Source organism: Lagopus muta, chromosome 3 (genome assembly GCF_023343835.1).
Source record: "Lagopus muta isolate bLagMut1 chromosome 3, bLagMut1 primary, whole genome shotgun sequence".
In the NCBI taxonomy this organism is placed as follows: domain Eukaryota; kingdom Metazoa; phylum Chordata; class Aves; order Galliformes; family Phasianidae; genus Lagopus; species Lagopus muta.
This window is the reverse complement of record NC_064435.1, coordinates 94,066,553-94,082,545: the sequence shown is the minus strand read 5'-3', so window position 1 is coordinate 94,082,545 and position 15,993 is coordinate 94,066,553. Positions and strand designations below refer to the sequence as shown.

The window sequence follows — 15,993 nt, the reverse complement described above, 5'->3', positions numbered from 1 at the left end:
AGAAGAGGGTAGATTTAGACTAGATATCAGGAAGAAATTCTTTACTGTGAGGGTGGTGAGACACTGGAACAGGTTGCTAGAGAGATGTGGAGGCCCACTCCTTGGAAGCATTCAAATCTTAGCTCAGTGGGGCTTTGAGCAACCTGGTCTAGTGGGAGGTGTCCCTGCCTATAATGGGGGTGGGGTTGAAACTAGGTGATTTTAACAGCTCCTTCCAGCTCAAACCAGTACTGTGAGTACTGGGTACTTGAGTACTGTGTTCAGTTTTGGGCTTCTCACTACAAGAAAGGCATCAAGGACCTGGAGTGGTTCTGAGAAAGGCAGCAAGTTGGTGTACGGTCTGGAACACAAGCCTTATGAAGAGAGCCTGCGGGAACTGAGATTGTTTAGTTTGGAGGAGGCTTGGGGGAGGTTGAAAAGAGGTCAGTGTTGGCCTGTTTTCCCAGGTAACTAGGACAAGAAGAAACAGCCTCAGGCTGTGCCAGAGGAATTTCACATTGGATATTAGGAATAATTTATTTCAGAAAGTGTGGTGAGGCATTGGAACAGTTTGCCAAAGGAAGTGGTGGAGTAATCACCCCTAGAGGTGTTTAAGGAATGTTTTTAAGGAAACTTTAGATGTAGGACATAGGGACATGGTTTGATTGGCAATATTGGTGGTAGGTGGACAGTTTCCTACGTGATCTTTTCCAACATTAGCAATTCTACAATTCCATGATTTAAAAAAAAAAAAAAAAAAAAAAAAAGGATGAAAAAACTACCAGCCCAAATACCAGCATTTGGAGCACTTTGCTTGTTGAGACATATGTATGTATAAGGGAAACCATAGCAGGAAATGCTCTTTCCTATGGCTACCTATAAATCTACATGATTGGATTGTAGTGTAAAAGAGAAATACTCTGCCTGAACAGTGGAAGTTTTTGCAGCTCATATTTTCAGGTGGGCAAAGTTTTACCCATCGGACCTGGCCTGTGTGATACAACCAGTCATAGACAAAGATCATCTGTGAGGTAAGAAAAAGAAGAGTTCTCTTTGAGACATAGCATGATTTTTTTTGAAGACTTTCTATCACTGCTTAAGTGAAAACATTTCCTCATCACTAGTAAAATAAATCCTAGTTAAAATACATAATAAAAGTGTGTTTTACAGTATAAAAAGTATAAATGTGAACAGAAAGAGATAGCCATGAAGTAATTTTATCTAGGTATATCTAGATATTAAACAACTATAAAAGAGTGGATTTGTTTACTTAGAAAAAGTAGCTCATTTTACTCTGACTCTGGATCACTGAGGAAAGAATCATAGAATCATAGAATCACCAAGGTTGGAAAAGACCTTCAAGATCATCCAGTCCAACCATTCACCTATTCCCAATAGCTCTCACTAAACCACGTCCCTCAACACAACATCCAGCCTTTCCTTGAACACCCCCAGGGTCGGTGACTCCACCACCTCCCTGGGCAGTCCATTCCAGTGCCTGGCCACCCTTTCTGAAAAGTAATACTTCCTAATGTCCAGCCTGAATCTCCCCTGCCGTAGCTTGAAGCCATTCCCTCTGGTCCTATCATTAATGACACGAAATCACATATGAGGAATAATCACAGCAATATCATTAGTTCAACTGGACGATCCTATCCCAAAGCATGGGTGGCCAATAGTACTTACTTTATCACCTTCAACAAATTCCGGTGAAAAATCAAATAATTTGAAATACTATTTCTTGGATTCTTTAATGGAAAAGGAAGTTCTATTTCTTCTGCTTTGCTGGCAGAATCAGTAGAGTGTGTCAAAGGGTGAGAAGAATATTACAATAGTCTTTGAATGTATCTGTATTGTACATGCAATACATATTATCCAAGGCAACACATAAACATATACATGATGTGGTAAATAGCTGTGGAAATTAAGCAGAACATTTTTTAATGATTACTAAAGGCAGATACTATGAAAAATAATAAAGCTCTTGAATGTATCAAGTGTTGACCTATGTTTACAGTACAATTTCCAACCATTTCATAAAGGTTAGTGAAAATAAATGTATATACACAAACTCAGCACTGAAAGCAAGATTTGGGAAAACACAGATATTTTGATTAGTTTTCTCACTCAAATAACAAAGAAGTAACTAACACCTTAAATGGGTACTTCAGCTATTTAATCCCATTATGCTTTCATTTTAACTATTAATTCAAAAATTAAGAAACAAAATATTTTCATCCTTAATTATGTCTAAGACATCATCTACAAGCACCCAGACTAGATTTTTTTTTTTTTTTAATCACTGACCTTAATTTTCTATTAAAAATTTTCTATCAAAAATACTATTTTTGATAGTATTTTTACTTTTAGAAATCATCAATGCAAGTCACTACAATACTGGAATATTGTAAAGGTAGAACTAACCATCTTCTACTGAAATTTCTTTAACCTATTATAATTTTTATCTATTTATTTATTGCTGGTGTACTCTCCAACTTATCTTATTTTTGTAAAAATAACTTCACTTTTCTTCTGACTGTCAACGCATTCCCTAGATGTACAATTAGAGAACTTTCTTTCTACATAGCTTTAGTGTGTTACCAAGATCTGCAAGCTAATTATATGCCAGTGTTATTTTCTCTTGAAACTCAGGGTACTATTAAAAAACTAGTCCAAAGTGTTGAAAGAACAGAACTGTAAGGAAGAACAGAAAACAAATCATTAAGTCATGCTTGTAAAATAGATTCCTTCTGCTAGGAATGTATATTTCTGTTTAGTGTTAGCTTTCAAGGTATTCTATGTCAAAGAGCCCAAATAAAGCATGGACTAATAAGCTCACTAATCATTTTTTTCAGTATTTTTTATTACTGAAGTTTTTCATCATCTTCATTTCAGCTGAGTAATGAATTTCCTGTTTGTAGCACAATCTAAGCTTAGTTTACCACTTTTTTTTTTTTTTTCTAGGAAACATATAATCAGTTTGAAATGTAATGAAAATGGGCTTGCATACACAAGAAAGAGTAAATTTATTTTTCATGTTCACAAGAATTTTGCATCACCAACTTGCAGATGCGATAGAAAAGAAGTACTTTATGGAGCACATTGCTGATGAAAGGTCAGTTAGAAGGAAGGAAACTGAATGATACAATACAGAATTTTTCTTTATTTATTACATATTGTGCTGAAATAGCAAGGTCTCAGCTGCCTGCACTTACAGATAGCAAAGGCCACCATCTCTGCTGTACCCTTACAGTTGCAACTGGGCTCATGTGACATGTCAGTGTTTCTACACCTAATAGAGAAGCAGCTATGAAATACATAGCAAATGATATTGCAATTCTGATGTGAGAATAGAGTCTCTTGTGTGCAGCAAAGCAATATCACCAGGCTATGGAATGCTCTATCACGTGCAGCTGACAACCATTACAGAAACATGACATGTGCAGCACCAGCACAGAAATCTTTCCAAATAAATACATTTTTGCTTAACTTGTAGGGCATTTTTACTTTTAACACCTTTCTTCTAAACAGACCAAAAGCTGTATTTCTTACTTAAATTTCATACCGCTAGCTGGATCGTGTTTTCTACCTTAATTGTACAGTGATAACTACATACAAAATATATGCAACAGAACTTCTTGTGTTGACAAAAACGTCAAGACTGTTAGTATTTATAATGTTGGTTTTGATGCATATAATGCATTAAAATATGGATTAATTCAGTTTTCTAGAAATCCTTTCCATAAATTCAACAATTTTGATTTCTCTTCCTTGAAGAGCAACGGCATATTTTGGAACTTTCCCCAGGGCAAAGAACACTTTTTGCAGCAATATATGGTGAGACAGTAGAGGCCTTGGGTATGGCAGGTGCTGTATATGGTCAAGAAAGGACATTAAGGAGAATGCAGCATAAATGCAGAGAATGTGAAATGGAACCTGGCAAGGGACCGGAGTTTGTGTTATTGGCTGTGAAAAAGCTTATACCAACTTCCTGACAGTAATACTTGGTAAGGGAATTCAAATTAATTCATAGGCCAAATTATATCTCCACAAATTACATCTGTAAAGTTGCTGCAAAAAAAAATCCATTAATCAGGATGTTAGGAGTACACCCATTCAGTTCCCTAAATAATAAAACCTACTGTCTGCTCAAATGAGGTTTCATTTGTACTAATGTTTAGAAATGACTCAGACTTCAGAGACTGCTAATATGAGTAATAGCATCACATTGATTCAGGATGTAAGGAACAAAAGTAACAGGTTCAAGAAAAGTCGTATTCATTATTAATCATCAGTTGCAAGAGCTTAATATGAAAATGTCAAACAGCTGAGAAACAAACACATAATGGCCTGTAATTAGTAAAATATAAATAACAAGCACCATTATAGGCAATATGAAAGTTTGCAGACACCTCATTTTCCCACTCGTTAGCCATTTGATTGATTAATTACCCCCAGAAAGACTACAAACAACCAAAAAAAAAAAAAAAGAAAAAAAAAAAAGAAGCTAAGTGCACTCATCTGCACCTCTTGAACACTGCCAGGGATGGCGACTCCACCACCTCCCTGGGCAGCCATTCCAGTGCCTGACCACTCTCTGAGAGAAAAATTTTTTCCTCATGTCCCTCCTCTGGACATGCTTTAACAGGTCGATGTTTCTCCTGCACTGAGGACTCCGCATCTCAACACAGTACCTCAGGTGATGTCTCACAAGCACAGAGTACACCGACAGGATCATCGAATCATAGAACGGCTTGGGTTGGAAGGGACCCTAAGGATCATCAAGTTCCAACTCCCCTGCCACAGGCAGGGCCACCAACCTGCAGATCTGGTACTAGACCAGATTGCCCAGGGCTCCATCCCACCTGATCTTGAACATCCAGGGATGGGGTATCCACAACCTCTCTAGGCAGCCTGTTCCAGCACCTCCTCACTCTCTGTGAAAAACTCCCTGACACCTAACGTAAACCTCCCCTCCTTGAGCTTAAAATCATTCCCCCTTGTTCTACTGCTGTCTAAAAGAGTGAAAAGTTCCCCCCCTGTTTATAATCCCCTTCTAAATACTGGAAGGCTTCAATGTGCAGCCTTCTATTCTCCAGGCTGAACAAGCCCAGCTCCCACATCCTGTCTCTGTAGGGATTTTATTGATGTTTAAAATATCTTAAGGATCACTTTCCTCACCCTGCTAGCCTTGCTCCTTTGAATGCTGCCCAGGATATGGCTGGCTTACTAGACTGTGAAGGCGCACGCTAGCCACGTCCAGCTTACCATCCACCAATACCCCCAAGTCCATTTTGACAGGGCTGTGATTAATTATTTCCTCTTCCAGCTTGTATTGATAGTGGAGGTTGCCTTAAGCCAGATGCAAGACATTCCACTTGGATTTATTGAACCTCACTGGGCTCTCCTGGGCCCACTGCTCAAGCCTGTCTAGGTCTCTCTCTTTTTCTCAAGAAATCCCATTTCTTGAGAGTGTCAACCACAGCCCACACTTCAGGGTTGCAAGATGGCAAAAAAGAAAAAAAAATTTCAATTCACATTTATAAGACCCTTTTCAGTTGATATAAATACATGATGTACAAAATTTCAAATGGAATATATAGAGTAGCAATCAGATACTCAACTAAAAAGTCTCATCGTGTCTCCTTACTGGATTTTCATAACCCTTATTTTAGCAGAGAAAAATGAATAATAGAAAAAGAAGCAAAAAATGATTTGAGTTGGAAGGGACCTATAAGATCATATAGTTCTAAACTTCTGCTCTGAGCAGGGACATCTCCCACTAGATCAGTTGCTCAAAGCCCCACCCAGCTGAGCCTTGAATGCCTCCAGGGAGGGGGCTTCCACAGCCTCCCTGGGAAATATCCATTACATTTTGTTGCTGTGTGGTAGATGGCAGCAGAGGAAGTCTGACGAAATGGTGCCTGACATCTAAATGTGTATGAAATAAAGGTGAGTCATTGAATTCCGCCATGTGGAAAAAATTGCACCCATTGGCGTTTATCAACTTTTTCATAATTGCTATTGAGACCAAATAGTGATGTGAGTACATAAACCTACATAAACTTACCTGAATAATCAAAGTTGCCACATCTACCATAAAGACAAATGCAAAGATGAACATGCTGTTTCACAGGCAGTTTCTCAAGTCACATCATCCTTTCATGCTTTGACTAGGCAGCCACTTGCCTAAATATAATTTAGTTGACTCCTCATGCATAATTTAGCAATATTGTATTCTTTCTACGCAGTATTAAGCAGAAGAAAAATAGACAACTTACGATCTCCTTGGCAACGCACAGGACCCACAGATATCTTTGCTTCAGACCCAGGCCGGTCAATGTCTCCAACCACTACTTGACTCACTGGTAGGTGCTCTTTGTATGACAGCATCCCAGTGTCTTTTCTCCTGAATCACAAGAAAGCAATGGTGAAATGCATGATTTGCTTCCTCATTATTATCATCCAATGAACTAATGAAATAACTACACCGGTACAATTTTATTCTGAAAAATTAGACTAGAATGTCATCAGTTTGATGAAAATACAAAGAAAAGCATAAATTTGTTAAAAAATTGATGGATGAATAGCAGGAATTCAGTAAGAGTAGTATTTTTTGTTTCATTTTGTTTTGTTTCTATTATGATGATTCCTGGGCTTAGCTGGAATTCTTTGGGTTTTTCTGCTTTCTGGACTGATCAGCTCTGTTTAACAATTTACTGCTGATTTCTTTGCCAATGTCTTGTGAATAGAAATGAAAGTAAGACTTCCTTGGATGTCTTGTTAGCTCTAGATGTTGCCATTTACCATCATAATGATATGACCTCCACATGCTTAAGAAAGAGTGTCTCTTTTGCATTGAACATTTTTAACAGTAAACTGAAAGGGAGCAGTTAAAGTCTAATTATCTGAAAAGACTTGTCATGTTAGTTCTGTTATTTCTAACACTAAAGGCGTAAGTCCAAAAATATAAATCTAAAAATTGTGGGTATGCAGCCACTCCACAAGTACTATTTCAGTTAGTAAGATATCTAAAATTCAATGCAGTCATGTGCAGAAATTCCTCATTCCAATTGCTGTGAACAACTCTAGAACAGATCACTATGCACTCATATAACACTCATCATTTACCATTTCAGGAGATGGATTCTGCTGGTATGTTAAGGACTATTTCCTCCAAATACTGAAAAATGAAATAAACCAAATTTAATAAGATACTTCAACTCTCAATCCTCTTCGTTTTTGTATGAACATATTGAAAACAAAAGTATACACATAGTAAGCGCAGCGCTTTTTCTTTTTAACAAGACTACAGAATTTACATAAAATGGAGTAGGAGGAACCATAACAAATCCATCTATTCTGATTTCTTTTTCCTACTTTGTTTCTCGCTATACCTTGCCACGTTATTGAGTAGATGAAGTAACTAACTTTTTTATGTGATGCTCCTTTGCACAACAATAACATAGGATGAAGGATGAATTCAGAATCTGGAAAAGATGCTAAAGTGCACAGTGTGAATAAAACAGTGGAACAGGAACCTGAAAGTCTTTCTTATCTCTAAGTTAAATAACTTCATGATCTGACTCATTTGTAACTGGGAAGTAGAGCAGGCATTTCATGATCTGCAGTAATGCTCAGTACTTTTCAGTAGTGTCCAGTCACCATCTTCACTATGTCCTTCTGAACAGATGAAAAGCATGATTCTCTCATGTTTTAAAAACAAAATACAATTTAAAAAGTGAGAAAATAATTATCACAATTTTAAGTAACAAATCATTAGAACGGGCATCTCTTCTCTATGATGAAGAGTATAATTAGATTTAATTACTAGAACTTTTCGTACACTTGGTTGTCTGCTTTCTTTAACTGTATGTTCTTCCTCTTCAGGTCATTTGCCTTTCTTCCTTGGCTCTTTATATTGGAGAGATCACTAACTGGCTGTGGTTGAACGCAAATACTAAGTGTTATGAAGACAGGTTGGCAAGGAACCAACGTCTGTTAAAAAGGAAGGAACAGAATGGAATAACCCTCACAGCTTCTTGTGTAGATTATGATAGACTGAAGCTTACTGTTTTGTTTGTTTGTTTGGTTTGGTTTGGTTTTCCTTCTAGGTTTCAATACCCTTTACAAAGGTTTCTTTATCATTAATTTGGAGACCAGAGATGTAAAAAGAGGGAGATTAAAATAGTTTCTTTTGTACGAAGGAAAAGAGAATAACAAAGTATGCTGTCCTGATCTTCTATCTCTGCTAACAGCAGAGAGACATAGAACCCACTCCCTTTCTAATGGAGGATATTTGTAGGTCATGACTTTACTCTTCGTGATATTTTCCTTTGAGATTGACTTTCTCTGCTGCTTGCTTTCAGAGAATTTCAGAGAACTTTGAGAGAATGCCTAAAAATGAATGCAATCATATGAAACAAACGATTCTTCAGAGTGGTAAAAGAAAACTATTGGCATTCCTCTTCTTTATTTCCTCTCTCACAGATGGATCTAGTATCTCTGCTGCAAAAAAGGATGTCAAAAGGTAGTCATTTAATTGTCACCATTAGAGTTTTTCTCTTTTGAAGGAAATAAAAAGTCATCCTCTACTGATCATGTTTCTATTCATTTTATTGTTTTATGTATGTATTTAATGATGTGGTCAGGTGCTGTCATGAAAAGGAAGATAAATATTACATCTGTTTTCAGGAATATTTTCTGACAATTTGTTAATTGTCTCATCACTGTGGAAAATGCAGTCTCCCGTGCAAAAGAACCATTACTGAGAGGTACAAGACTAAAGGTTGGGAGAACTGACACGTCTCTTCTCCAACAGATCCTGTGTAGTTTGGTTGCTCTTAAAAATAAGAAAAAGGGGCGGGGATGATTGCTTTTGCAGCATCTACACACTAAAAAGACAAGTACTATGAGGAATAGTACTTGTACTAGAATGCTCTTCTATGCTTTTCTGAGGTACTTGCAGATCCTGAGGACAGAGAAATCAGTGCTGATAAAGACATAAGAGTTATAAACTAAAGACTGACTATAATGATAGACTTTGTATTATATATTTAGAAATAATCACATCTGGAACACTCAATTCCAAAAAATGTTAATACCTCTGCCATTATCTAAAGATTTTGCACATTAAGAGGGTGAAAGAGTCCCTGAAGTTTTTCCTCACTGAAGAAAATCCCCTGAAAAGAGTAAAAATTGAAATCAGAGTGTTTCATATTCTTATTAACAGCCAAGTGGAAGATGACTGAATCTGATCAAATCCTTTAATTATTACTATGATAATTAAATCTTTCTATTTTCTATTTCTAATTTTTGCCCCTTTATAAAACAGTCTGCAAAGTCCTTCAGAATGCCTTTGAATGAAGGCAGCAGATATTAGTGTAAGATTTATCATTCTTTTGACTGTGAACACCTTCTTGCTTTTTATAAGCATTACATAGTATGTAAAAAGGAAAGATTTCAGCAAAAAAAAAACCAACAAAACAACCAACATCTAAAGTAACAGTAATGTTCTATATTAGATCAGTTTACTTATACAGTAATTTTATACAGACTTAGGATAACAGTGTCATTAACTTTCTCCTGTTTTGTTAGACATTTCAGTTATCAATGTAGTCCTATTCAGGGAAACACAAAGACAATGCTACAGGTACAAATGTACTCAGTTACAAAGAAAGGTTTTTATGATCTGAAGAACTGGAACTGTTTGAATATGAAAAAAAAACTAACGCTTTTTGAATGGGAAGTGGGTGGAAAGTTAAATAAATTGCATAATTAATACTACTAATAATAAGAATATTATCTCCCTAGAATTCCCTGTTAAAAGGTGCATGCTTGTCCAACTCTCACAAGCAACCATATTGTAATTCCTGAAATTCTATAACACACTTAGGCTGCTCTGAAAGTAATGCCTCCTATTTATTTCCATGGAAACGTCAACAGCTAAAAACTACAAAGAGAACAACAGCACCCTTTGATAGAGCAAGTACCTGACTACAGCAACCTGAAAGGAGGTTGTGGTAAGGTGGGGGCTGGCCTCTTCTCCCATGTAACTAGCAATAGAACTAGAGGGAATGGCCTCAAGTTGCACCAGGGGACATTCAGGTTGGACATTAGGAAATACTTCTCCAAGAGAAGTCAGGCACTGGAACAGAGAGGTGGTGGAGTCACCATCCCTAGAGGTGTTCAAGAAGCATTTAGAGGTTGTACTGAGGGGCATGGTTTGGTGGGAAATACTGATCATAAGGGATAACCATAACTAACCATAACTAGATGATCTTAGTGGTGTTTTCCAACCTTGTTGATTCTAAGTTCTCGGCTACAAAATACTACTTTTCAACAGCACCATTAGGTATGCACTTCTGCCAGTGACAAATGAGAGCCTGCATGTTGCAGTTGTAAAAATCTGCACTGGAGGAAGTGACCCACTATTCCATAGCTGCTACGATGTTCTTGCGAGGAAGATGCTGCCCACTCATTCCATCATTCATAGAATCAGACTGGCCTGGGTTGAAAAGGGCCACATCATCATCTTTTTTCAACCCTCCTGCTGTGGGCAGGGTCTCCAGCTGCTAGACCAGGCTTCCCAGAGCCACATTCAACCTGACCTTGAATGCCTCCAGGGATGGGGCATCCACAAACTCCTTGGGCAACCTGTTCCAATGCGTCACCACCGTCTGTGTAAAAAACACAGATGATTAAAAAGAGATCTTTTTGTTGAGTAAGGAAAAGCAGGTGCAGCTGCAGTAAGGTATAGGCAAAACAAAGTTTTACAAGGGGTTGTTTCCATGGAAACTGCAGAGCAAAAATAAGGAAGTTATTAAGATTTCTTTTATTTTTTTTGAGAAAGCTTGTCTCCTGAAAATCTAAATAATATAATCAAGGACTCCCCTCTTCCTAGGACCCAAATTGCAAGCATAAACAAGTCCATCCTTTAACACTATTTACTAAAACTAAATTATAGTGAGGACATAATATTGGTTGTACATCAAGCACAAGTAATCCATGTAAAGAAAATAGAAAAGATATAATGGTTTAAATGACCCACACTAAGTTTATATACCTACAATGACAATCAGATGCGCATTTAGCACTAGTCACTTAAGTAACTTTGAGGAACATTTCCTCCCCACTCTTCCCTCCCCTAAACCCCCCTCTCCCCAAAACCAACCAGTTTGAATTAACAATGAAAAGGTAGGTTTAATTCATACATTTTTCCTGGATTTGAGATTAGATCTCCTCGTTTTGCAGATTGCTTATCCCTCCCCTGGCCTTTAGGCAGAAAATCTTTTTAAAGAGTATTAGAAAATAAATTTCCCACTTTGAATACCTCTTGAATTTTTCTATCTTGTAACACCAACATTTTTAACAGAATCCAAGTTCTTTTGAGCTATTATAAACATTGTTATGAGGACTGTATGCTTTATTGTTGATTAGAAAATGATTATTTGATAGGACATACAGTATGCAATTCAAAACCTTGGTAATTAAATGCTTAATTTTCTAAGGATTTCTGCACTTCAAAAAAATCTCAAGACATCATGAGTTTCTAACAACCCATGACAACATGATCATGGCCAAAGGAGGCTGATGGTGAAATATCTGAGAAGTTCTGATTCTCTCTTTACTTATAAAAGCAGTGCTTAAAAGCCAACCCTGAAGCAACCAGGCTGTGCTTCTTTAATCTTTCAAGCAGAGGTTCAGCAGCATTTTTATCAGCATTAGGTGAAGACAGAAATTAAAATGTAGTAGCTTGAGTGCAAAGGCCTAAGGCCGATAGTTTTGGAACCTGCTGCATTCAGAGCTTTGACAATGATGTGCTAACTTTAATGCAATGAATACATTAGCGTGCCAAATGTTGATGTATTTTTTTCTTTCCCGATGGCTCAAATGTAGTTTACTGCAAACAATTATTGCCTTAAAATTAAAATCTATGAGAGATCTCACGGGTGTATGAGATACCTAGAAATTTATCACTTCTGCCTGTAAGCCAAGGCTATGCGAGTAACAGTGCAGAGGCTGCAATCACTGAGGACACCTTTCTGCTATTGCAACCAAACACACGACTTAATCTTCAGAATCTGATCATACTCCAGAGAGGAAGAATTTTGCTGCTCTACTCCAATACTTTCCCTTAAAAGCTGTTTCAGAGCTTTCATACTAGCTGGAAACCCTGATTTCCATGTTTAAATATTTGATTCACAGGACATCCCTTTTTGTGCTCACAAGTGTGTTACAGTAAACACTTCTTCCTTGTTTATGTTTACCACAATATATTTTTTTGGGGAACAATATGCCACAGCTGTTTAGCACTTGGAATACTGAAGAGAATTCAGACACAAATAAACTATTGCCAGCCTCATCTAGTGCACATAATGCTGTGCAAAGATTAGTTTTGCCCTGAGAAGGAGTTAGGCTGTGCTGACAAGGACTACAGTTGAGCAGCAAGACTTTCCAAAGTCTTTCTGAAGAACTTATGTGTAGAAGTGTACTGTGGGATCAACCTGCTCCATCATGCTGCTACAGACAGAGGCAATAAGACGCTGCTCAGGAAAAACCATAAGCCTGGTCCTTTCTGTTATCTGCTGACCTTCTTCTTCCTCAACAGTTACCATAATCATATTAAAAATTAAAAATGTTACAGTGTACATGGTGCTTACAGTATCCTTTTATTTCCCTGTTACTTATGAATCTGCTAAATACTTTTCTGACTGTATTTGCACAACGTTCTGTGGCAGTGCATTCTAGGAGTTTATTATCAGCTTTCTAAGGAAGTAGTTCTTTTCCCTATCTATGTTAAAGTCTTCTCATACCAATTATTTTTTTTTAATACCAAGTATTACAAACATGGCTGTAGCTACATTTGACTGTCACTGTCTTATGCTTCAGTGCACTACTTAAGCATGTTAGTAGTGTTCTGTTATATATTAGCATCTCTTTTTTTTTCTCCTTTGTCAAATTACAAAACAAACAGACAAACAAAAACAACCCTATACGCAATAATACCGGTTGAAATTACCCAATTCTTTCTGAGTAATGTATTACATGGCTTGAAGAAACATCCTAGGAACAGAAAATAAACACATAAAGCGAGGAAGCTATGCTTGTATATTGCTAAGGAAGGGAACTTCAGAAATGAAAATGTACGGATTAACTGTTCTCTAATATCTTTCAAAGTCCTACCAAAAAAAAAAAAAAAAAAAAAAGCTTGCAAATAATAATACAAATAATAGTGAGGTCACACTGTCAGTAAATGCAACAGAAGTAATTTTTGCAGATGCATTCATCAGCTTTATCAGTACAATATATTATACTGATAAAAGAATTTATACTTGGCTGTAAGTGATTTGCAAGCATTCATATATCAGAAGTGAAAACATATAATATATGAATCATGAGGAGATAGATTCTATAAAATCCACAAGCACATCACTAGAAAGTTTTTGGGAAAGGTTTATGTAAAGGCAAGTATTAAAATTCAGATGATTTGTGGAGCAATGAAGCTGAATGACTACCTCATTAATCCTTCCTTAGATAAATTTGTAAAAAAAAAACAACTTTTTTTGAATTGTTAAAAGAAAAAACAGTTGAATAGTTCTTGAATTCTGAGCATACATTCATTCCAGGTTAACAAGAGGAGTGAGCATCTATTGGTGAACTGATGAGTATTTTGAAAAACAACTTTCAGGTGGGATTTTTTTTTTTTGCTGTAGTTTCCTACAAAGGAAGAAAATTGGATGTAATTTCAAAATAATTTCTCATTTGTTTACACAGAAAGCCTTCAGTTTTCATCGATTTTATGTCATAAAAAGAAAACAAGTATGGCTGAGCAAGGATCTGATGATCAAACTGAGGGAAAAGAAGGAAAAGTACCAGCAGTAGAAGCAGGTTTAAGCCTGGTAACAATACAAAAATGCAATCCAGAAAAGCAGATATGGGATCAGGAAAGCCAAGGTTCAGATGGAGGTAAACCTGGCCAGGGATATGAAAAATAACAAGAAGGAATTCATTGGTGAGTAAGAACATCGGTGAGAAGACAAAAGAGTGTTATCCCCTCTGATAAATGAGAAGGGAAAAGTGGCTTCAACAGATATTCTGAATGTTGATGTACTCAGTGAGTTCTCTGCCTCGGTCTTCACTAGCAGTCAGGCTTCCCATACCTCTCATGACCCTGAACATCTAGGCAGAGCTAAGGGTTGCAAGATCTCTCCCTCCTTAAGAGAAGAGCAAGTCCACGACCACCTAATGAGACTGAATGTGCAGAAGTCTATGGAACCAGGGAACATGCATCACAGGATCCTGAAGAAACTGTTTGATGTAGTCACCAAGCCACTCTCCATCGTATTGAAAAAGCCATGGTCGTCAAGTGAAGTCTCTGGTGACTGAAAGAAGGGAAACATCAATCTATTTTTAAGAAAGGAAGAGAAGAATACTCAGTGAACTGGAGGTCAGTGAGCCTCACACGTGTTTTTGGGAAGATCATGGAATGGATCGTCCTGGAATAGATGTTAAGGCACATGCAAGATGAAAACGTGATCTGAAACAGTCAGAACACCTTCACCAAAGGCAGATCATTCCTGAACAATTTGATGGCCCTCTATGAAGAAGTAATGGCTCCAGTTGTCAAAGGAAGGCCATTAGAAATAATCTAATGGGAGTTGTGCAAGACCTTTTACACTGTTGTACACCAAATCTTTACCTCTAAATAGAAGATATATGGATTTGAACACTGGACTATTTGGTGGATAAAGAGTTGGTTGGACAGTCACAGCCAGAGGATTATGGTCAACATCTCTATGTTCAGCTGGAGGTGGTCATGAATTATGTTCCCCAGGGGTCTGTTTTGGGACTGATTCTCTTTATCATCTCTATCAACAACATAGAAGAGAAGATCAAGTGTATCTTCAGCAAATCTGCTGATGTTACCAAGCTGAGTAGTGCAGCTGACAGTAAAAAGAAGGTACACCATCCAGAAGGAGCTAGACAGGTTTGAAAAGTGGGCTCACAAGATCCTGATGAGGTTCAACAAAGTCAAGCCTAATGTGTTGTACTTGAGACAATCCCAGATTTGTGTACAGACTAGGAGAACTTCTTGAATGCAACTTAGAGGTTCTGGACAAAAAACTGGACATGAACCAGTAGTGTGTGCTTGCAGCATGAAAGGACAATGGTATTCTGGGCTACATCAAAAAGCCAGTAGTCCATTTCACATAAATGGGTAGAAAATAATTGGAAGATCCCAGTAATGTGAAGACTAATGCCTGTAAAGTCTGCAGCTCGATACTCTGATATCTAGCTTTAATAGCTGGGTCATGTGGGAGTTTGATAGTTAATTCATACCCTCTTCTATAAATGCAAAGGAAATTAAAGTCTGAATCACATGTACAGGTGAGTACTTATCAATGTCTTGTGATTAGTGTAGCGTTTAGTAGTGTTCTTTGATGACAAGATAGAAGTGATTCTACAAAATATTGTTAAAAACAGCTGATTAAGTCAGACATAGCTGATTAAAACAAACAAAAATTTCCAGTATTTGAGAAGGCCTCAGTTGTATTTAGAGAAGCTCTAAATTAGAAGAACAAGATATACGTGTATGCATATAAGTATACATACAAATGGGTCCTGGCCCCATGCTGTCGGAATGTTTGTGTAACATTCTCAGACATAGTCTGATTTTTTGGGTGGTACTGTGTGGAGCCAGGAGTTGGACTCGATGATCCTTATGGGTGCCTTCCAACTTGAGATATTCTATTCCATGATTCTACACGAAGAGGTAACTGTCTCAAGTTGGAGCATGGGAAATTGCAATTACATATAAGGGTGGTCAAATACTAGTACAGGTTGTCCAAAGAGATTCTGGAATTTCCTTTCTTGGAGGTTTTCAGAAGCCAAGTAGATACAGACCTCAACCAACCAGTCTGGTTAGGTCTGCACTGAATAGCAAGATTGGATTAGGGGTCCCAGATGCTACTGAATTACTCTGAGCTCCAATGAAAGTAGGCACCTATGCAT

At 37.4% G+C, this 15,993-nt stretch overlaps 1 protein-coding gene across 2 annotated transcripts in view; it reads right to left on the bottom strand.

The window, feature by feature from the left end:
- CNTNAP2 (contactin associated protein 2) overlaps positions 1-15,993 on the bottom strand; it is a 654,845-nt gene that overhangs the window by 126,651 nt on the left and 512,201 nt on the right. For both annotated transcript variants that reach the window (XM_048939493.1, XM_048939492.1), the window contains exon 15: positions 6,261-6,388. In XM_048939493.1, the coding sequence (XP_048795450.1) occupies positions 6,261-6,388 (128 nt within the window). The remainder of the gene's footprint in view (positions 1-6,260; positions 6,389-15,993) is intronic.